Source organism: Phaseolus vulgaris, chromosome 9 (genome assembly GCF_000499845.2).
Source record: "Phaseolus vulgaris cultivar G19833 chromosome 9, P. vulgaris v2.0, whole genome shotgun sequence".
NCBI classification, from domain to species: Eukaryota; Viridiplantae; Streptophyta; class Magnoliopsida; order Fabales; family Fabaceae; genus Phaseolus; species Phaseolus vulgaris.
In genome coordinates, this window is record NC_023751.2 from 28,274,017 (window position 1) to 28,297,727 (window position 23,711).

The 23,711-nt window shown below is 31.8% G+C and overlaps 2 protein-coding genes across 2 annotated transcripts; both read right to left on the reverse strand.

Annotated features, from left to right (window-relative positions):
* Positions 1–221: 221 nt before the first annotated feature.
* On the reverse strand, positions 222–1,652 carry LOC137822364 (uncharacterized). The gene is made up of 2 exons (XM_068627246.1): positions 1,003–1,652; positions 222–753 (listed from the first exon to the last, which is right to left on the reverse strand). Exons 1-2 carry the CDS (start codon positions 1,650–1,652, stop codon positions 222–224), a joined length of 1,182 nt encoding a protein of 393 aa, XP_068483347.1.
* An 18,245-nt stretch (positions 1,653–19,897) lies between these two features.
* Positions 19,898–22,561, reverse strand: LOC137823074 (GDSL esterase/lipase At1g74460-like). Its single transcript, XM_068628190.1, has 5 exons — positions 22,203–22,561; positions 21,642–21,772; positions 21,149–21,388; positions 20,425–20,674; positions 19,898–20,320 (listed from the first exon to the last, which is right to left on the reverse strand). Exons 1-5 carry the CDS (start codon positions 22,438–22,440, stop codon positions 20,076–20,078), a joined length of 1,104 nt encoding a protein of 367 aa, XP_068484291.1. The 5' UTR covers positions 22,441–22,561; the 3' UTR covers positions 19,898–20,075.
* Positions 22,562–23,711: the final 1,150 nt, after the last annotated feature.

Here is a 23,711-nt window from a genome sequence, read left to right on the forward strand (position 1 = left end):
TACTTCTTTTTGTCCAATTATGCCACTCTCCATAACCTGGTAATTTGGACAAGTGAGGCTCATCTATGACTGTTGGTAGATTCTTAACTATATTCCAAACCTCTTCAGATGTCAACACAAGTGGTGGTCCACCCATTTCAACTTTATCCTTTTTGAAAGCTTTTTTATTCCTCCTAAATGTATGATCATTAGGCAAGAACCTACGGTGTGAGTCAAACCAACTATTTTTTTCCATGTTCTAATCTAAAGGCCTTTGTGTGCTCCATGCAATACGAGCAAGCCAATTTACCTTGAGTACCCCAACCAGACAACATGCCATATGCATGGAAGTCATTAATTGTCCACATTAGACTTGCTCGCATCATAAAGTTTTGCTTCCTTGAAATATCGTATGTTTGAACACCACTCCACAACTTTTTAAGATCATCGATAAGTGGTTGCAAATAAACATCGATACGAGCCTTCGGATTATGTGGACCGGGAATGAGACAACTCAAAAACATATAGGGTTTAGACATGCACATTTCAGGAGGAAGATTATATGGGGTGACAATTACTGGCCAACAAGAGTAAGGTTTTGCTGATGCTTGAATATATGGATTAAATCCATCAGAGCATAAACCAAGTCGTATATTACGTGGCTCAGCGGCAAATTCAGGATGTAATTGATCAAAATGTTTCCAAGCTTCACCATCTGAGGGATGTCGTAGCACACCCGAAGGTCTTCTATTATATAGTGCCATGTCATTTGTCCTGAAGTTTGCATAGATGCAAACAATCTTTGTAATCTTGGAATTATAGGAAAATAGAACATTTTTTTCAGAGGAATTGGTTTTCTTTTACTTATTCCAACTTTTGGGTCATGATATCGTGCATGATGACAAAATTTACACTGTAGTAGTCGTCCATCACTTTTCCCATATTCATTGTCATAAAAAAAGCATACAACCTTTTACACAACAATCTATCCTCTTAGCCTTCAATCCCAACATTGACACTAACCTCTTAGCATCATAATAACTTTTTGGCAAACCCTCTTTTATTGGTGTAGCATCCGACAACATTGTTGTGATAAAATCTAAGCATTGGTTAGGAACATTCCAATTAGACTTGCAAGCTAACAATTTCATACACATTGATAATTTAGAATCTACAGCCCCTTCAAACAATGGCTCATTAGCCTCTAACAACAAATCATAAAATCTCTGAGCTTCTTCATTGGGAGGCTCCTCTCTGTTATTAAAATTAGATGGTTCAAATGTCTCATGTTGCCCAAGAGCATCGTACACCATGTCTTGCATTGCTACAAATTGTTCACTTTCATCCACATGTACATCACTACTTGAAACACGAACGTCATCGTCATTGTCATTAACATGTGGCACTTGTTCACCATGATGAATCCAAACATGATAATCATACATGAAACCGTTTTTATAGAGGTGAAGCTTGACCATTTCAATTGGAAAAATCTTTGTACATTGACATTTATCGCATGGACATCTAAGCTTCCTTTCATTCAAATAAGACTGTTGTTGACAAGCTTTAACGACAAACTCTTCAACCCCATTCACAAAACTTTCTTTTAAACCCCCTCTGCCAATATAGCATCTATCGTACATCCAACTACGATTTACATGAAACCATTCCATGTTCTGAACCAACGACAACTAAAGATTGAAGTTGCCACAAAGATGCCTTTAGCCCTTTAATGTATTAAAAAAAGAGTATTATAAGTTACTTCACCCTGAACTAACAAGTAATGTAACAATCAATTGTGTTAAAAAATGATATCTATGAACAAAGCATCTCTTAAACCAATATAATGATATATCTTAATAAGAAAGAGTTTCATAAATTATTGCATTATATGACAACATCAATTACTTATATAAGTTCTATGCAGGACATCAATCACTTCCTAATGTACTTTTCTCCATTATAATATAAACAAACTATAGGTCTATATAGTATGTAATTTCAGTTAATACCATTCACAAAACAACAAAAAATAAAGCAAATTTTAGACCCATTCTAGTAAAAGAGGTTCAACATGCCACCAATTAGTGAAAATAATGTAGACTCTAATAAATTGCAATGGCCATATGAGTATACTTAAATCTATTTCAGAAAGACTTACCTCTTACAAATCCTTTCAACTGATATGATAAAAATCCTAAACTGTTTAAAACCTTCAAAGCAACATCCTGCAATTTTAAAAGTACAGTCAAAATTATAATAGAAAAATATTAGATTGTTTTAAAAATATTTGCTGAAGATAATATGTACTAAGAGAAGTTGAGAAAGAAAAATAGATAAATGATATCCCAACAATCAACAACCTAAAAGATAATTAATTGAGACAAATATTTTCATTTCTACTCTAACATATCATAAGAATATTTAAATCAAATACGATTTGGCTGAAAGGGATCATTTTCTTTAAAAGAAATTGAAATGAACTTGTCTACAAAATAAACTTAGTTCATAAAAAAATTAATTTGTAATCTAACCACTTAGCCTAATCACTACTATCAACATAAATAAATTGTAATATAAACATACTTACATGCTTTTCTGGGCCCAACTTTCATCTTCACCAAAAGTCCAACTTCAATATCTTCTTTTCTCAACTACAGTCCAACTTCAATATCTTCTTTTCTCAACTACACTTGGGTAGATTATCATTAATAATTTATATTACTTATTAATATAAAACTACTCCAACGAAGGACAAAATAATATTGAATGAATCGGCTAAGGAATTGTATTGTATTCAAGCAAGGGGTAGTACATGTGGAAGACATTTTCTAGATGGTCCAACTTAAGTCATGGTGATATTGTTATTAAGTAGTACAAAACTGAAACTGAAAGGATGCTAAGTTGTTGTTGGTTTCTTATTGCTACATATTCTGTTTTCTAGAGGCAGATGAGCGTGCAGTCTTGAAGCATTTTAATTGGCCTGAGAGGAAAGTTGATGCCATGCGTGAAGCTGCAGTTGAGTATCGTGACCTTAAATTGTTAGAACAAGAGATTTTCTCCTTCAAGGATGACCCTGAAATTCCATGTGGAGCTTCCTTGAGAAAGATGGCCACACTATTACACAAGTAAGAAAGTAAATCTATATCACATATTTAAGTACTAGTTTTAAAGAGTTTAATGGTTATGCACAACACAGATAATGTAAACAGTTTTACATTGTGAACTAATAAAATATCACTGGTGATACAACTTTGAATTAGATAACATAAAAGTCAACAAACATACCATATATGATAATTTGTACTGAGATGATGGTGTAAAATTTATATTATGAGTGCATAGTCTATTTCCTCAGTTTTAAATATGTCAGGTTTCATTGTGATAGGTCTGAGTGCAGCATACAGAGACTAATCAAGTTGAGAAATTCTGTAATGCGTTCATATCAAGATTACAAAATTCCAACTGCTTGGATGCTTGACTCAGGAATCACGATAAAGGTATCATTTTTATGCTTTCTTTGTGAATGTGATGACAACAATAACGACACTTAGTAAACCTTGTCTTTCTAATAAGATCTGGAAGTTATGGTTTAATGACATTGGCAATTCTTGAAATTAGTTTGCCTGAATAGATATAATACTTAACCATGAATTGAGTTGTGTTGTGTGAGCCATAGAGCTCCCCGCCATGTGTTGCTTTACTTTCAGTGTTTCTTTAACTCAATGAAAATGAAATGAAACAACACAACTAACTGAATGAAGAACATGCTTCAGTTTAGGATTTATTAATCCAAGTCTCTTGTAATTAATTGGTTACTGAATACTACTAACATACATTTTCTATCTTAATTTTTCAATGTAAAACTTGATTGGATGAATAATAAATATGCCATTTCTGCAGATTATCAGGTATTTCTTACTGTCTGCAAATCTCTACATACCATATATGATTATAGAAACATCATACATATACTAGGAATATCTACTATAGCAATTGTTCCATCACAAGACCTAAGAAAAGCAAGTATACTATAGTTGCCAAGCATATAACCCAATAAGGTGATGTAATTAGCTTAAACAATTAAGTGGATCATCCTAACCCATTCTAATTTCCATATAAAAGGACCATCAACCCTTTCTTTTATAAAAAGGCAAAAAACTTATTTGCAGCCACAATAGGAAATATTACACTTTTCATAATTTATGAGGCTGATTCACATATTTTGGTATGTTTTTCTAGTTTGCTGGAGGTTTGGATGCAGAAACTCTTTGTGCTTTAGAAGAGATAAGGCAACATGTACCAGGACACTTAGCAGGGTCTCGAGAACTTTTGGTTGGCATAGCGTCATCGTGAGAGGCCATTGTATTTTATGCTTTCTTTTCCTTATCCCCAATGTTCAACACTATTGACGACCATTCAGAAGAAATAAGAAGATACATGCAGAGATTTTGAAGAAAGAACTTTCCATAGGGTTCTTGAGGAAGTTTAGTAGCTAAGTTTGTACTGTTACAAACTAGTTGCTTCCTCGTCTTGTTCTATGGATAATGTAGGGGCAGGTTAGAGAAGTAGGTGTTGGACAGGTATACAAAAATCATTCACTAGAGAGCACATATAAGACTCACACAACCTACTAAAAACCAGATACACTTCCTAGAGACTTTTGAGAACAAAAGCACACTTTCCAGCAAAGTGCCATTAAGCTAAAAGACCAAAAAAGTTGGTACCTTCAAAGTTTGATGGAGTCAATAGGACAATTCCTACCATCCAAATTCCAAGATTCCCCATTGGCAATGTGATAGCAGCAGCACACCGATCCTAGATGTGCTGGACAACATCCACTCTTCAAAGTTCCAACATAGGAAAAAACTGCACACATAAAATCAGAAAACAAGCTCCTGCAGCAACAAAACCAGCTACTTCAAAGCTCAAAGTTGTCTAATTAGCTGCTGCAGACTACATTTTAGTTACTGATGTGCTTAGCTCAAGTCGCACATTGCTTCAAAGCAATAGCAAGACACATACACCCTATGCCCCTATACACACAGCACCAGATCATACAGCAGCATAAGTTGTTCCAACATCAACCCATACCACACTAACCTACAACAAAACACAGTCAAGGCCAGACAACACCTTCACAACTCAAAAGTGCAACACAGGTTCAAAAAAGGAAACTATAACTATGGCCTACCCACTAGATATTAAAAGAACAAGAACCACTGTAACCACCCTCCAACTACCTACCATCTACATTAGTAAGTGAACCACCTAATATTTGTCATGCAGATGCAGTGCAAACTATAGGTGGAGAAAACCAGCAACATCAAATTTTTCCTCCCCTGCACCTAACACCCCATTCTGCGCAGGTTTACTCCTCTTTGCCACTAGTTGGACCAACCTAGTAGAAAACCAGCCCATACTAGGCCTCTCTTATGCTGGCTCAGAAGTCTACCAGACTCCCTTAACACCAACAAAACCAACAGCTCCGAACACAAAAAAAAATAGAAAACTCAATGTAGAATTGAACCCTAGAGAAACCTGAAGCAAGGAAACCCAATTGGGAATTTCGAACAGAGAAAAAAATACAATACAGAACATAGAAGGAAGTACAGTTAAGGGAATTGCTTATTATATTTCTTCCATTGCATTAGGCATACATTAGGTATTATTTATTGGTGCTAAATGGTGGAAGCGGTAAGCCACCGCACCGCACACCTCTCTAAACTCTCTTTAAATGTCAAGTAATCAACTGAACATTATCGTGCACTAAATCAAAGAAAAAAAATTCAATACCTTTCTAGCCTCCGTAAATCGCCCTTCAATCGTCTGAGCTTCAGGCCTCCACGACGACCACGACGACATTTTCCATTGGCTTTTCACAACATTTTCGAAGTCACCATTCAGGATTTAGGTTTACAATCAGGAACACCAGATTAGGGCTTTTGGTTTCACAAATTGAAACCAAAAATTGGGGATTTCAGTGTAGATTTGGGAAGACACGAATTTGGGTTGAAATCTTCGAACGAAACAGAGACTGGAGAGGAAAAACGGGAACTTCAAAGTTTCATTCTTTGGGCGTTTCAGAGCTTTGAAGGTGTTACAGTTTCGGTTTCTCACATTCTCACAGTTTGGTTTAGGATTTCAGAACCTCCATTGACGTTTTCAAACAAAAACTCCAGTGTTTCAGTTTAGGAAACCTGTTTCAGTCAAGGGAGCAAGAGTGTGAGAGTGTTTGAGAGGTGAGTGGAGAGGAATGTTACTCAGAAGGAAACCAACATATTTTATTTTATTTCTTAAAAAAAATTACTTTAAAATACATTAAAAACTTTCCCACCACCTTAACTTTCGTACGTAAAGTCCTTTCTCCCCTTTTTATGTAGACTAACATTACCTACGAAATCTTTGATAGGTAAAAACCTATTTACATACCAAAAAAAGTTCATGGGTAATTATCCATGGGTAATACAGTTTTTTCTTGTAGTGCCACTACTTCATTGCCTGTTGTTTGGGTTTTTGCTATGCCGTATTTGCTCCGTTGTTGTTGTTGCCACCGCTATTGCTGCCTTAGGGTTTAGGGTTTTAATTTTATTTTTTTTAAATTAAATAAGAATGCGGTTATTTACCATAGTCGCATTTATAAATCGCATTTACGAATGCGGCTAAATAGCCGTACTTGTAAATCTTCGATTTAAGAATGTGTGTTGATCAAGTGCAGCTATATAGCCGCCCTTATAAATGTAAAATAGCCGCACTCGTTTTGCCTTTCTGCACTAGTGTGTACACAATGTTTTTTCAACTAGTATATTTGATCTTATGGGTTTGTCTCATAAATTGAAGTTTGAGACTTATAAACATCTTTCTAGTAGACCATTTGAGTATCTTCTTGCAAACCATTGAAGTTTAACAAGTTTAAGAGTCACAGTGGAAGGTCTTATTTCCTTACCATCATAGATGATCATTTAGAGTTTTTAACGGGTAAGGTGTATGTTACTGGGTGTTGGTTTGTTTAAGTTCTTTTATGGAGAAGTTCTAACATAATTGCTTATTTGGTAAATATAAGTCATTGGATGCGCTGAAAGAATGAAAGGGTATAATGGTTATGATGTGTGGAGATCCAAATAAATAAAAGAAGAAAACTCTTGTTGAGGTGGAGTGTTTTGCCTTTCGATCTAACCACCTAAAGGGTATTGACAATGATGAGAATCAACCTTTTACTCCTCATTTAGGAAGGTCAGAAACAACAAATTTGGATTTCAAATTTCAACTTATGCCTGACAGGAAAAGGAATACAATCAAACCAACACAACGATTTCGATATGTTATTGCTACACTTTCATTGCAATTCTAGAGATAAAAGGTTTAGAAACTAAAAGCTTCATAAAGGTTAGAGGAAATGTAGAAGGTCAACAAAGTGTGTCATGGAAGAAGGGATTGAATTTTTGAAGAGAAATCACACATGGGCGCTTGTGGATCTGCCTAGAAATAAAAACATGGTTGGATGTAAGTGGTTCAAGAATAAAAAGGAATACCAAGTGTGAAAAAATAAAGATTCAAAGACTAGTGATAAAAGGTTTAACACAAGTGGAGGAACTAATTTATAATGAATTTTCTCACTTGTGATAAAATACTACTTAATAACGATTTTGATGTTAATTGTTAATCAATATAATCTGATGTTGGAAAAATTGGATGTTAAAATAACTTTTCTACATGAAAACTTAGAAGAATATGTTTTTTATATAAGAACCTTATGGGTTTGTTGAAGATCAAGTAAAGGCATGTCTCATGCATAAATCATTGTATGACTTGAGACGTAGTTCACGATAGTGGTACAAGAGGTTTAATGATTTCCTCAGGTAGATGTTGTTTTAGAGGATTAGTTATGATAATTCCGTCCATATTTTGAAAAGAGAAGAAAGTAATGTGTTGTTCTTGCTTTTATATTTAGACGATATTATTAACCATCATAAAAATGATAAAAATGAGAGAAAAAAACTCAAAAGAAAAATTAAGCTCAAAATTTGTGATGAAAGATATTGGTTCCATGAACTGAATTCTAGGGAAAGATATATATAGAGGTTAGAAAGTTGGAGTGTTGCATCTATTTCAATAATGATATTTGAATAATGTTGTTCAAATATTTAGGATGCATGAATCTAAACTTGTAGGTACACCTTTGGGCATCATACAAAGTTCTCTATTACCTAAGCTCCTAATTTTAAGGAAGATGAAGAATATTTCATATTCTAATGGAATAAGGAGCATCATATATAGGATGATGTGTAGAAAACTAGACGAAGCTCATACAGTTTGTATGGTTAGTAGGTTTATAATGAATCTTGGACATGCTCATTAGGAAATTTTGAAGTGGGTGTTGAGATATTTGAACAAAATAGTGTTATTTAGACTAATATATCGAGAATTTGCCTTTGGTAGAAAAGTTATATAAGGGTTTGTATATGAAAACTATGTAGGTACTCCTTTGGGTCATCATACGAAACTCTCAATTACCCAATCTCCTAGTTTTAAGAAAGAGAGAATGAAGATGAAAACTATTTCATGTTCCAATTGAGTAGGGAGCAATATATATGGGATGGTGTGTATCAAACCAAATTTGGATCATGTTGTTAGTGTGGTTGGCAAGTTTATAGTGAATCTAGGACATGCTTATTGGAAAACTTTGAAGTGGATGTTGAGATATTTGAACATAATAGTGTCATTCAAACTAGTATATAAACAATCTACCTTTGGTGGAGAAAGTATAAAAGGGTTTGTAGATGCAGACTATGCAGAAAATATGAACACTAGAAAGTTAATTTCTGAGTATATTTTCACATTGTTTGGAACTTCAATTTGTTCAGAAGTTAGTTTGCAATAAGTGGTGACTTTATCTCCTACTCAGGATGAAGGAGGCTCTATGATTGTAGGGAATGATAGGAGAACCAAGTACTATGCAAGATTATTTGACTTTTATTGTGAAAGTCAAAATGTCATACGTCCAGTTGATCATCAAATATACTGAGATAAATAAACACATTGGCATTAGAATGCTCTTCATTATAGATATTGTTGAGTTTGAGGAGGTTACGATTGTGAATGTAGCTTTGGAGGATAATCATGCAAAAAATGTTTACAAAGTCATTGTCAAGATTGAGATTCAAATGTTACCTGGGGTAGATTGATTTTTTGTTTGAGGATAAAAGAATGTAATGTAAGTTCTTTCATAATTTGGAAGTCAAGGTAAAAAAATCGTGATGTATTGGTTCTAAATCATTATCGTCTTAAGAAAAACACAAAAGACTACCTACTAAAGAACGTCTAGTAGTGTTAAATTTAGTTAAACCATCTATTATCTATTACTTGTATTTTTTATATATGGTGTTTTGTCTTAATTATCTTAACGATTTTCTATTATTCATTATAATTCTATAAGTAGAGGCATGTTATATTTTTTGGAGTTCATTGTGCTGTAACGTATTCTTTGTGCATAAAGTCTTTTACTAATTTCTTTCATTCTTACTTTTGTATCTTGTTATTGTTGTATAAACTCAACAATTGACGTCGTATGTCAAGAGTATTAGACGAATAAGGTACTTGTAGGTAAAATCTTTGATTTGAGAAAGAGTTTGCAATGTGTTGAAAGAACTCACACTTTAAGGAAAAATTTAGGAACTCAAACGTGAGTTAAAAGTCTCAAATAATTAAGTGAATATGAACAATATATAAGGAGAAAAATCTATAAAATTATTATCTTAATGTTTTGAATTAAAAATAGGATCACATATTCTCTTATATAAATTAGTTTATAACTCATTGATAGTATGACAATATCTCAGCAACAACACAAAGCAAGAAGGTTACATTTTTTTATTCTCTATATCAAGTGCAACTTTAAACAATGATGTGTTTTTCTATGTTACTGTGTGGTACATATATTTTGTTTCTGATGGTGTCGTGTGGCCTAAGTTTGAGAAGATGTAAATTATGAGGGTAAAGAGTGTTTAGGTTGCAGATAAACAAAAAGGTTGTTGTACCTCTGATGGGTGCTAATTGCACGTTAATTTGAGATGGTGGAAGTCGTATTCAATACTTGAAAAAGCATGAATATTCAAGTTCGGCTCATGCATGTTATTGCGAGTGTGGGAACAATACTTTTCTCCATTATAGCATATAGGACAATTTAGCAACTCTAATCATCAACACCAAACATTAGAGAATGTTACTCCAAAAGTTTAATTTCCTTATTTCAAAGATTAATTATATGAAAATCATTTTAATTATGAAATGTGAAATGGTTGTTATTGGCTAAAAGAAAGTTAATAACACATGCAAGGAAGAGAAGGTTGTGTTAATAAATATAGTCAACTTCTGAGAAATTCATGGGTACTTTATTGGAAGATAGTAAATTGAGAAAGTGGATTTTGCTTGTATTCACACTTTCTTTTCCAAAGACAAAAACAGCATCAAACCAACCTAGGTTAACTCACTGCTTTATGTCTGCCTACTTTTGGAAAGCAAAATAATAGTCAACTTCGGGGAAATTCCTACTCAAATGTCACCATTTTTTTTATTAAACATGACAACTTCATACGTTAATTATCCAAATAGTATTTAAAATTTTATTTTTTAATAATTAATGTGTAAAATTACATCATAAAATTCGGAATGTGAAGATATCATATTTAAGAATTTTGTAGAAAAAAAAATAAAAAAAAATTTCTTTAATGTCAAAATTAAAATTAGTTTTATCTTTTAATACTTCTTTTTAGAAGTTTTTATAAAAAGCTCTTGTCAAAATTTATATTTGCTCCTATTAAACTGATGAAACAAAAAATAAATAAAGCCATCCATATTCAAGAAACACCTTAGAGTTGTATTTGCGTGTTGAACTTAATTCCGTGGTGTATATTGCTGACTTTTTTTTTAATTTTCTCTTTCCTTCCATAAAACTCGTGTTAAATATGATTTTTTAAATCAGCTCCAAATATATTTTTGATAAAAAAAAATCAATTCTTAAAATAAGAACGAAATTCTTAACCAATATTGACTCAAAAACCTCTTCATTAAATACAAACCAAACTTGGATAATTTTCCAGCTTTCTCTTATTTCGGATGCTTTCCATAATTATCTTTTAAAAAAGAAAAATCAATCTTGCTTGAAGAATAATAAAGCAATTATCAAGTCCAATCATATTCGCAATATTCATAAAATGTAAAAACAACTTAATATCAAATATGCTAATGGTTAGTTAGAGAATACATTACACACAGAGAGGTATTACTCAAATTCACAAATGAATTTATTATAAAAGATTTATATAGAGTTCATCTCCCTTAGTGGAAGTGAATTTTTTTTAATAAAATTACATATATGCTATGTATCACTATAAAATCTGAATTAGTGCAAGTGAATTTAATAAAACGTAAAATGAATAAAAAAAATAGATAACCAGATTATGGTTGCGTTAAAGCTTGATCTTTGTTCCAAGACACACGTCTTTAGTGAGAAATAAGGGATGATTTAAGCCTCTTCACCTCAATTGCACTTTTATATGACCAAAACTACCAACAACGTTTCCAACACTCCAATAAAGACTCACAATTCATGTCAATGAGTGGTGTTTGTCTATAATATTAGAATACGATATACGTATCAGATACACACATATTAGATACGATACGTATTGGATATACAAAAATTTATCTTATCTTATAAAATATAGGATATGATACATTTTAAAGTATGTATATTTAATTCATAAAATAAAATAAATAAATGCTATTGTACATTTCTTAAATCATACCATCGTACCACAAATGTATATATAACTAGAACTGACAAATTATAGTTATAAATATTGCAACATATAAAATAAAAGTTGCAAATTATTAATGGTCTATTGCTTAGAATTGAAATAGTAATATTTCATCTCTTTCTTAATACCACCTCTAATGCTATGTTTGGATGAGGTGCAGAGTTGTGGGAGGAGAGGAAGTGAATATATGAGATTGTTTGGATTAAGAGATGATATAATAGATTTGTGAGGATGATTTATTGAAATTTGTAAGTGATGTGATAGTTAGAAGATAATTTAAAAATTATTTTAAAGGTGTAAAAAGTAAGTTTACAAAATCGATTATGCCTTTTTGTTTACAAAAGGATGAGAATCGATTCTCACAACAGTATTAATCAACAGAAAATCAATTCTAGTCCAAAAACAGTGAATGCATTACCTCTTATCTCTTTTTTGTTCGTTCTCAACACAATAAAAAACTTCAATATCACTCTCACTTACAGAAGAACTCTCACAAGACTCCTATTTCTCAGAACACAAACACTCAAATGAATGAAAAAAATCACACTACTACTCATGGCTGGAAGCTTTTGAAGAAAAAAATCAAACCAGTCAAAAGATTCCTCAAAGTCTCTCTGTGTGGTGCAGTGTGTAGCATAGTCTGTGTGGTGCACTGTAACATGGATTCCTTCTTCACAGTGGTGCAAACCAATATCATTTCATGCAGCTTCACAGTGGTGCAAACCAATATCATTTCATACAACTTCATCGTGGTGCAGACCAATATCATTTCATGTATTGTTTCAAAGTTATATTTTATGGATATTAACGTAGAACACTCTTATCCAACGTGGACATCTTCCTAATCTTTGCATATGTGAGAGAAAAGAAAAATTCATGTAATCTGCTGCTCCCTTGTCTGCACCCTTACCTCCAAACATGTTGATCCAAACAAGGGATCCTCTCACTCGTTCATCCACGTTGTCACTCCATTAGCGGATCCAAACACAACATAAATAAGAAAGGATACATATTTGGTTCATCAAGAAATAATGTTATCATTATAAGGTTTTCAATATAATCAAAGTCATCTCATCTCATCTCATGCATTTCTATTTCCACATCTTAGAAGTACCTTGGTTATATTCTTCACTTTTCCTAGTCAAAAGTCTCAAATTAGTATCATAAACCAAGTCTTCTCCTATTTTCATGGGCTGCATAGAAAATAAATAGGGGTTGCATAGAGTAAAAGTCATGGGCTGCAGAATGGGCCCATGATTTTCAAGAATATGTTGCAAATAGTGAAGTGGTAGTGTAGAAAATAAAGAGGGACTGCATAGAGTAAAAGCCATGGGCAGTGGAATGGGCCCAATTTTTTCAAGAAGAAAAATAGTGATGTAATGGGTGTAGAAAATAAATAGGGGCTGCATACGGTAAAAGTCATGGGCAGCTGAATGGACCCAAGTTTTTCAAGAAAATGTTGCCAATAGTGATGTGGTGGGTGTAGATAAATAGGGACTGCATAGGCTAAAAGTCACGGGCAGCAGAATGGGCCCATGTTTTTCTAGAAGATATTGCAAATAGTGAAGTGGTGGATGTAGAAAATAAATAAGGGTTGCATGGAGTAAAAGTTATGGGCAGCAGAATGGACCCATATTTTTCAAGAAAATGTTGCAAATAGTGATGTGGTGGGTGTATAAAATAAATAGGAGCTGTATAGACTAAAAGTCATGGGCATGACAAGTTTTTCAAAACATGTTGCTTTATTATATGACTTTAAACTAACTTTCAAGTTTCAACTAACTAAAATATTTTAAAAATTGTGATAGATAAATAATGAATTAAGAGAGTAAATTTTATTAGTTCTTATATGTACGCATTGAGTGAAATTATGATCTATGAGAATTATGATGTATGAATTACAGTGTTTATAAATACGTGTTAAATGAAATCACAATATATGTATTATTATACGTACGCGTTAAATGAAATTATGATGTATGAATTAAGATGCATGAGTTACGATGTTTATACATACGTGTTGTATGAAATTATGATGTATGAATTACGGTATTTATACATATGTGTTAAATGAAAACACGATGTTTATGCGTACGCGTTAACTAAAATTGCGATGTATGAATGATGATGTATGAATTATTGTATTATATTTAGCTGGAATATTATTGTATCCTATTCGTCTAGGATTTACAAATACAAAACCTTCATGGATGTGCGTGCCAATTAAAACAAAACCCCAAGGACATGTGCAATTGACAACATCAACGATGAATTACCATATCAACCTGATGAGACGTCTAATGTCTTACTAGTTACAAGAGTTGAACATTTAGAATGTTTAGCTGACACATCTAATGTCGAAGTACTTGATGATGATGATGATATTGCAACACATAATCATGAGGATGATGAAGATTTTGACCTTTTAAATGAAGATTATTCGAAAAATCACATAGACAATGATGATTCAGAGTTTGATAGCAATGATGACTAACGTATATTACTTTCAATAAACTATAAAAAAAATATCATCATTAGGTAATTATACTAATATTATCAACGAACATTTTTCGAGAAAAATGGTTAGAACTAGAGGGAGGGGTAGTTCCATTGTTAGGCGTGGCCAGCCGAGACGTGGAGTTTCTACATCGATCCATGGTAAGCTAGTTATAAACCTAGGAAGCATCCCTTATTCTGGTATTTTACCAGCATCTGATGCTAGTAGTCCACATCTTTCATCCCATTCCTCGACATCATCTTCTAGCCCGTCTTCCTCCACCCCATCCTCCTCCGGCCATGGACAATTTAGGTATGCTTATCTACACTCCACTATATCACCTCATCACACACATATTTCATCATCTTCACACCCTTCTAGTGTTCCACTACCATTAGGGTCGTCATTCCCTGTTTTGACTTACCATCACAATGTCCCTACACCACTCCACCAGACTTGGAGTTTTCCACTCCAGCCCACTCATTTTCCATTTGGCCAGCCCACCCCTAGTACATTTGTGCAACCCACCCCTGATAATTTTATGCAGACTACTCCTATCCCATTGTCCAAACCACATATTTTCCCTTTGTCCACATGACCACTATTGCATCTGTGTAAGGCCTTCCTGACCATGTTGACCATGGCGCCGCTACTGCTTCAGAGCACGACCTCCCCCCTGAGGATGTTCAGCGTGACCCTACTAGTAAGGTCATCATTCAGACTTATTGATAAAGCGTAAGTTATCAAAAATTTATATTTATTTTTATCTTCATATTACAAATTTCTGTAATTTGATTTGTTTGTATTGTAGTTGGACACCAATTCATTATGCTAGTGATGTCATTGGACATTGCATTTGGTCTCAATTTAGAGGTTCATATCATCATTATGATCCCATGACTGAGGATGACAAACTAAAATGATGGACTGAATTTAAGGTAATTTTAATTTTTAACTACAATATCGTACAAATCAACCAAAATGGGAAAATTGAAACGAAATATTTTCTTCTTTTTAACAAAGTAGAGTCACTTATGCACCTTAGGATGAGTGGCAGATTAAAGAGGTCTACGAGTTTAAAGTCAAAAAACGAATTTGTGACATGTTAACCAAAGCCATGGAAAAGGTTGTCTGACCTACTTGGATAGACGAGTAGGCATGAGTTGAGCTTCTGAACTATTGGGATACTCAAAAGTTCAAAGTTAAATCAACTTAGAATAAAGTGAATAGGGCTTCAAATTATGGTGGAGCATTGCTCTCCACAGGTCAAAAATCACATTCAGATATTGTAGTGACCTTAGTAAGTACTCGTCATTGTCTTACATGTAATTCATTTTACATCTGCAACATATACCGCTTCTAATTAACATTATTAGGAACGTCAATATGCCCGTCCCCCTGAACCTGATGAATTATTTATGGCTACTCGCACAACCAAGAATGGTGATTGGGTTGATACTCATGCTCGTGAAACTTATGTAAGTTATTATTCTAAGTTTGTTTTTTAAATTTATTTTAATTTCGTAACATTTCCATCTCCCAATGACTTGTGTAGGAAAACTATCATGAGCGCTTGAGGACCCTTCAAGTAAATAGTTCTCAAGACTCTAGCACTAATGTCCATTAAGTTGATCCAATAACAAAGCTTCAAACTTGAAAGGAAGTTGTTGGAGGAAAGAGTAGAGGTCGAGTTTATGGTACGACAGACTTAACTAGTAACTTTCGCCAAGGAGTCTCTTCTCTCACTCAACCCTCCTCTACTTTCGGCGCTTCTCAATCTGATCCGTTGACTGAAAATCAACAACTTCGTGCAAAACTTAGTATGTGGGGTCAAAAGTATGCACACTTGGAGAACAAAATGAAGCAAATAAATGAACACCTTATCTCAGTGTTGAAATGTGATAATGCTTCCACTAGCACAAGTCAATTCCATTGCCAATATGCTCTAGAGCATGATGATCAGCCCCTTCCTTGAAATGCATCTTAAACTATAAGTTTAATTATTTCACGGTTTTATTATATACTAAATATTTTAGTTATTCACATTGTTTGTATTTTTTTACAGGTTTTTATGGATCACTACTATTTCTACTTCATGGGACGCATTTTATATTTTTATTTGTACTCATTTTATATAATTGTATTATCGTACATTTTAAGTTCTAGCACTTTTGTTAATTTTTAAATTATAATTTTATTGTATAGTTTATTTTAATTCTAAGTTCTATTTTATGTATTAATATTCACTTTGACTAAAAGTTATTTGAATATTTGAATGATTGGGATGGTTGAAATTGTCGGATGGTTTTTTTTTTCTATTTGGATGATTTTTCTGTTGTGAATGATTTTTTTCTTATTTGGATATGTTATTCTGAAACTTAATAAGGTGAAAATGGCTAGAAAAAATAAAATAATTTCTTTTTAGCATTTATGTGTCGGTCAAGTCCACGCAAATATTTTTTTTCCAACTTCCATTTATTCGTGAGTCAGTCCCATGCAAGGTTTTTTTTTCTTTTTATTTTAGTTTTGCGTCGGTCAGGTCGACACAAACTCTGATTTCACTTTTTTTTTTCTTTTTCGACAGTCAGCCGATGATATTACGTACGTATTTTCATCAGCCAAATTGACGCATGGAGGCATTTCTGATACATTTGTGTCGACTTGGCCAACAATTTTCGCGTTCGTCTCACGTCGGCTTGATCCACGCAAATTGTCGCGATCGTGTTTGCCGACACAAAATGAATTTTGCTTTCGCTTTATTTTTGTCCACTTGTTGGCCGATGCAATTCAACATTTTTTCATTGTTTTTTTTTCATTTTCATCCGTTTTTGACTGACGAAATACACTATTTTTTTTAGTGGATACAAATAATTTTTTTAGTCTCTAAAATAGTATCTAATTTAGTCACTATATCAACTAATTATTTTTAGTATCTAAAGTTAGTTCCGATTTAATTATTTTGTTGTAATGGAATGAATATGTATTCCAATTTCTTTCATAAGAAGATGATCGGTGGTTGCACAAAAAGCTCCAATGCTAACTTTTGAAGGAGACAAACATAAGAACCATGAATCAACCTCCAAAATTTGGGTGTATAATAAAGTTTAAAAGAAATAAAGTTTTTTATTTTTATGATGTTACTAGTTATGAAAATCTTTTTCAAACACTTATTCTTTTCCCTATAAATCTTCTCAATCTTATGTAGGGGATTTTATTTGAAGCCTCTTAAAATCATTCATCACTATAATAACTATAAATACAAATTGAGAATAAATTATATCATAAAAATTAGTAACTTTCTAATTATTTACATAGAAATTATTAAAAAATAAGTATTGATACGATACATTTACCTAAGATTCAGAAAGTGGGTCATACAACGTGTGTATTTTTTAGATCACCTAACTATTAGTATATTATAAACAACTTCATAAGATAATGTATAATTTTTTTCTTGCTTATTATAATGGTGTTCACTTTCTCTATCATAGTATCCAACATCTCAAAGAACAAAAAAAAGTATAGGACTACCTGTTTCACAAGTTTTAAGCATGTTATGGACATACTTAGTCAAAGCCAAAATATATGCAATTTTATCCCACCATACATCATTCAAAATTCTGAAAACATGTGAAATACACATGAAGGGAGAATTGAGTTGTTTATTTAAAACTCTTAAAAAAAAAATTCATATAAACATTTGATAACAACCTCCTGGCTAAACACTTTGTTTACACAAAAGATTGATCTAAATTATCATAGGTTTGCTAACTAATAGATGGTAATATCTTAAGACATATATAAGATTGAGAATACTCTTAGGTTGTTAAGAAACACAACCATGTTCTTGTTCACAAAGTTGGTTATATATATATATATATATATGATTCAAGCATTTAATGAATCCAATTATTCATTTAGACTTTTGGGAAGACTCTTGAAGAATTGCAATAATCAGTGAAGATTTAGAAGTGATTTAGGTTGATGTGTGTTTGTTAGGATATCATTGTAAGTTTTCTCTTAGTTGCTTAGCTAAACTAAGAGTGGGGGCGGTGAGGACTATGACAGGGGATTAGTTTTAGAAACTTTTTCACAAATATTTACCTTTTTTTAAGTTCTTTTCAAAAAAACTCTTTTCAATTTGAAAAAATGAATAAAATTATATTTGGAATTGAAATTGATACAAGATTGAAATGCAACACAATAAAATAAGATAAATGAAAGAAAGATTGTTAAGAAATTTTATACGGATTCAGACCCCATGATCTTACATCCAATCTTAGTTATTCAACCTTAGAATAACAAATTCCATTATCTTCAATAAGTTTGTACAAAGCTCTCCGCAATTAAAACTCAAAACAACCAAAATCAACCCTTGAACACTTTTAAGAGGATATAAAACACAAGAGAATACCAGTCTTATCAACTCTTGATCACACAAGATGATGTATGTTTTAGAGATCTCATATCAACTAAAGATAATGTCAATTCATAGTTTATAGGGTGCAAATTTCACCTTACAAGTCGGTTTTGTAAGATTGAGTTAGGCTTAAAGTTCATTTATTAATATGATATCACAGTCATCTAGAGCTTATTCTGGTAAGAGTTTGTTGAACTTATCTCAGATCACCCGTTATCGAGCCATTTTTCTAAGATTGGTTTAGACTTAAAATTTACTTATTAAGACACTCAAATGACAAATATATTTGATAATCATATTGTTCTTCATCCTTTTAAATTTATTTATAAAAGGTAACAATTTGGATTTTTTTTTAAATTTATGTTTATATTTTTATATTATTTTTCCAGTTCAATCTTGTTGACTCAACTATGATCTCGAATCATAATTTTTTGATAATATTTATTTTATTTAAAATTAATTATAATTATTTTTCAGTTGTCTCATCTGACATTAGTTAGAATTTTTTTATCAACATTACCAATATTTTTTTATTAATATCAAACATGATTTTCTTTAGTTAATATCAACATATATTATTTTTAGTTTATTATAGTCAGAATTATTTTCGACCAATTTGATTATAATGTAGGTCAGATTTATTTGTTAACTAACGTCAATCAGAGATTTCTTAATTAACATTGGCCAAAACTTTTCAAATGATGTTAGTTAAGACTTTTATCAGTGGCAGTTAAACTATTTTTTCAACTGATGTAAGTCAGACATTTTAGTGGATATTAAAATAATTTATTTTCTAGTTAACACTGTTGAGATATTTTTCTGTGTAGACTTATCCGATTTTTTAAGTTAAACATTTCTAAATCAACATCATAAGACTATTTTCAATTAATGTCAATCATATTTTTTTAATTAAAGTTTGAAGTGGTTATTCTGAATCCATGTTTAAGTAATAATTTTTATGTTTTCAATTTTGTATTTGATTGTAAGTTAAAATATTATATCCAGATAAAAAAATTAAAATTCAATAAACTTGAATTATCTTATCCTAATAAAAAAAATTAAAATCAAAATGATTCAATTAAATACATTTAAATTTAGTGAGAATTAAAAAATATATATATCCAATAAAACTACATCTCGTAGCATGGAAAGACTAGTTGTTTCCTTTGAATTTAAAATCTGTTAGTGATACAATAATATATCCATATTGTAAATATATAAAATTTCTGTTAATACAACAAATTACAAATTTAAAAGAGTGGATGAAATTTTTCATAAAGACTTCTAAAAGAGAAAAATTATATATAAGAAACTTGATGAAACCAACTTAAAAAGAAGAATAAAACCTTGACATGCATGATTAATGGTTTGAAGATGGAGCAAGAGTAGGTGATGGTGAAGGAGGATTTGTTTGGTGAACAGTTATAAACCCAAATTTCTTGATTAGCTCTTTGGCAATTAGTTCATTGGCTCTGTCTGAGGGATGGTACTCATCCCAAAAAACGTACTTGCTTCTATCTTTGCACAGTTTTGATGCAGGTATACATGTAAGAGCTGGTCGAATGTTCCCGAAGGAGCAGCATGGTGAATCTGAGTTTTGGAACCCTACATTCAAATCAAGAATAATATATCAAATTCCTTTCAACATTCAATGTTGCAAATGCTTTAAGTTTCAGATAATGATCTATGTATGAGTTATATATACTTACCATATTTGTTTGGGTTGCTAATCACATCATTCACAACATCATATGCATCTCCGAATCTGAAACTTGAATTGGGTAGTTGTTTTTCCAACTCATCTATTAACTTGCTTCCACCTTTGTTAAACCTAATAGCCAACTTGTTTGTTCTATCTTGACACTCACCAGATGTACTAAGCACTCTTTGAAGGGGAATGCAGCCCATTGGGCCCAGCCCAAACACCATCAACTGTCTTGCTCCTAGGCCATGAAGTTGCTAAATAGTAAAGTGTCATAATTGAAAATTTGTTAGAAGCTAAAATCAAACATACAAATAATGGAACACAACATCATATGTAAGATGTATGAAACAAGAATTGAGACACCGATTAGGTGTTATTTTTACTGTTCTGGTAAAATTTTGACAATTATCAAAATGATAAAATTTTAAAAAATTATTAAAATGAGAAAGTTACGTGAAGGTGTTATGATTTCAGTTAAAATCTTATTATATTGAAATCATGTCACCTTAGTAAAATACATTGATAGGAATTCACACGACTTACCATTTTGATAATTTTTAAAAAAATTATCTATTTTAGTAATAAACAAGTGAAAATGTACAATGGTAAAAATTCCTACTATTTAGTTTCTAACAAAGTAGTAATGGAATTGGGATTAGATAGAATATGCTAAATATGTTGTTAATATTTAACAAAATGGATGTGTTAGAGTGGATTAATAAATAAACCTTCAATTGTTCTCTAAGAGTTCCCATCAAGTAATCCACAAAGGTTTCATCATTATAGTTCCATGAATCACTGTAAACAGGCATCAAATAGTTGTTGATGAAGTCATTGCTGCCTAAAGCAACAACATAACGAGCTTCCTGAAAAATCTTTTCTGCCTCATCTTTTCCAATTCTGCTTCTGATCAGTTCTTGTGTCCCCTGAAACAGCTCAATTTGTTTGTAGAGAGAAAACCTTTGAATCTGCAAGAGAATGGTTTTTCATTCAAAATATGTGTCATGGATTTGTTCCTCTAAAGTAGGTAAATGTAAGTGAATGATCTCAATTCTTATTACAAATTCAACTATTAATGTTTCAACAGATTTATGTAGTGTGTAATGTAACTCACAAATTGTTTACTTTAGAGGATCCTATTCATGTAATAGTGCCTAGTCATGCTTATATGCTAAATAGTTATATTACAGTTATCATGAAAGTTTCCACTAAACAACTTACAAAATAACTGCCAGTTTCATTCAATATGCCTCCACCACCAGAAGCATAATTCACCCCATTTTCCAATATAACATCTTCAGTTAAAGATGGATCAAGAAATGCTGGAGGCCTGGGAAGGCCCATGCTGTCACCTGAACATATCAATATCATTACAGAGTGAAGCAATGCAAAAGAAATGCTTTTTATTTCTAAATAACACAACAAACTTTTATTTCACATATATTCACAAATTGCTCAACCTGGTATCAAAAACCTTTGATTTGGTTAAAATGAAAAGAAAGTTGGAACATGCAACCATATCTGGACTTCAGGAAAATTCAACAACCTCATGCAGATACAAATTTGAGTTAAATTCTTGCAAGCTCACACTAGCAGCAGATTATAGGCATGTTATATAAAAGCATAAGTAACTCTCCATATAAGCCCAAGATTGTGAACATTCAGCACCTTAGCCCTACACTTTTCTGTACTCTCTAACTATATAAAACATTAATTATTCACTACAGTACTTGCAGTATCAGGGACTAATTTGGATCTGCATATACAAAGTGAAAGATTTACCTATTATATCTGCAACAGTGCGACCATTGGAGAACCTACCATTAGGTAGTCCATTGCCCAAATCAATACCATACCAAGGTAAACTTGCTTGAGCAAGGCTTTTAGAAAGGTACTTGTTATTTCCAACATCTGAGAGAGAGTCTCCAAAAATGAACTGCACAACCTTGCATCGGCACCCTTCAAGCTTAATTCCCAAAATGATACTTATTATAACAAATAGAGACACATGGAACTTCATGTTTGAGTATGAAGTGATCTTCAAGTTAAGTCACACCTCAAGGCTCTAGTAGAAAGGGTCCAATAAGTTGGTTTTTATATAATAATAGTTATGAAGTTTTGAAATGTAGAATGGTGAGATTATGCTTTAGTTTGGTAGCATTGTTAAAAGAGGGAAGTAGATCGTTTGATGAACCAACTATTACTGATTCAAACCTACTGCAACTACCTCTGTTACAGGGTACAACTTTGTGACTTACGAACACATGTGCAGCTGAAGTCATGCTTTTAGTTATTTTTTGGAGATCAAACCATGATTTGGTGAATCTTTCAACTTCAAATCCATAGGTGTGGAACTCTCTCTGAATATAGTTTGAACATAGATGAATTTCTGAAACAGACAATTCTTATTAGTCCAATTTTCAATGAACATATATGATATTATTTTAGTGAATTGCTGTGGTAAGTACACCTAACTCTGTCATCACTTGCTGAAATTGCATTTCAGTAATCATAAACAAATATTTTAGTTTTTTATAAACTGTTTCCACCCTATTTTTTTCTCTGAGGCGAGTACTAATAGTGTTTGATTTCGATTAGATTCCAAGATTAGAACGTTGCAGGCCAAGAACAAAAACAGCACCCTACACCAATGTGAAGAAAATCAAAGCACTTTTAAAAAACTTACTTAGTATGTATTAGAAAGTCATAATTACCAGAATTATTTCTTTATACACATATAAAATAATTAATTATATAATAAAATAAAAATATTAAATATTAAATATATCTATAATAAAAATAAAAATGTTATATATACATATATATTACAATAAAAATAATATATATATATAATAAAAATAAAATAATTAATTATAATCATGTTATAGAATTTGTAGTATAATCTATTGTAATAAGAAATATATAATTAATTATTATAATATAAATAAATAAATAATAATAATATAAAATTATTTATATAATAATATAAAAGAAAATAAATTAGTAATATAAATATTAAAATTATAAAATAATAATAATATATTTAAATTTTAAAATAGTAATAATATATATAAAAATAATAATAAAATCATCTCATCAAACATTTTATATATAAGGATTTACAAGTTTCAACTCTTTCGAATCAACTCGGGTCAACAACCTTTAATGGCCTTCTCTATAAAACATTTCTAAACAACCCCATAATTTTTTATAACAAAACTTATTATTATTATTTTTATTATTTATATGGTACTAAGTTTGGAGGTTAACAAGGTGTGAGTGGAAGGGTGA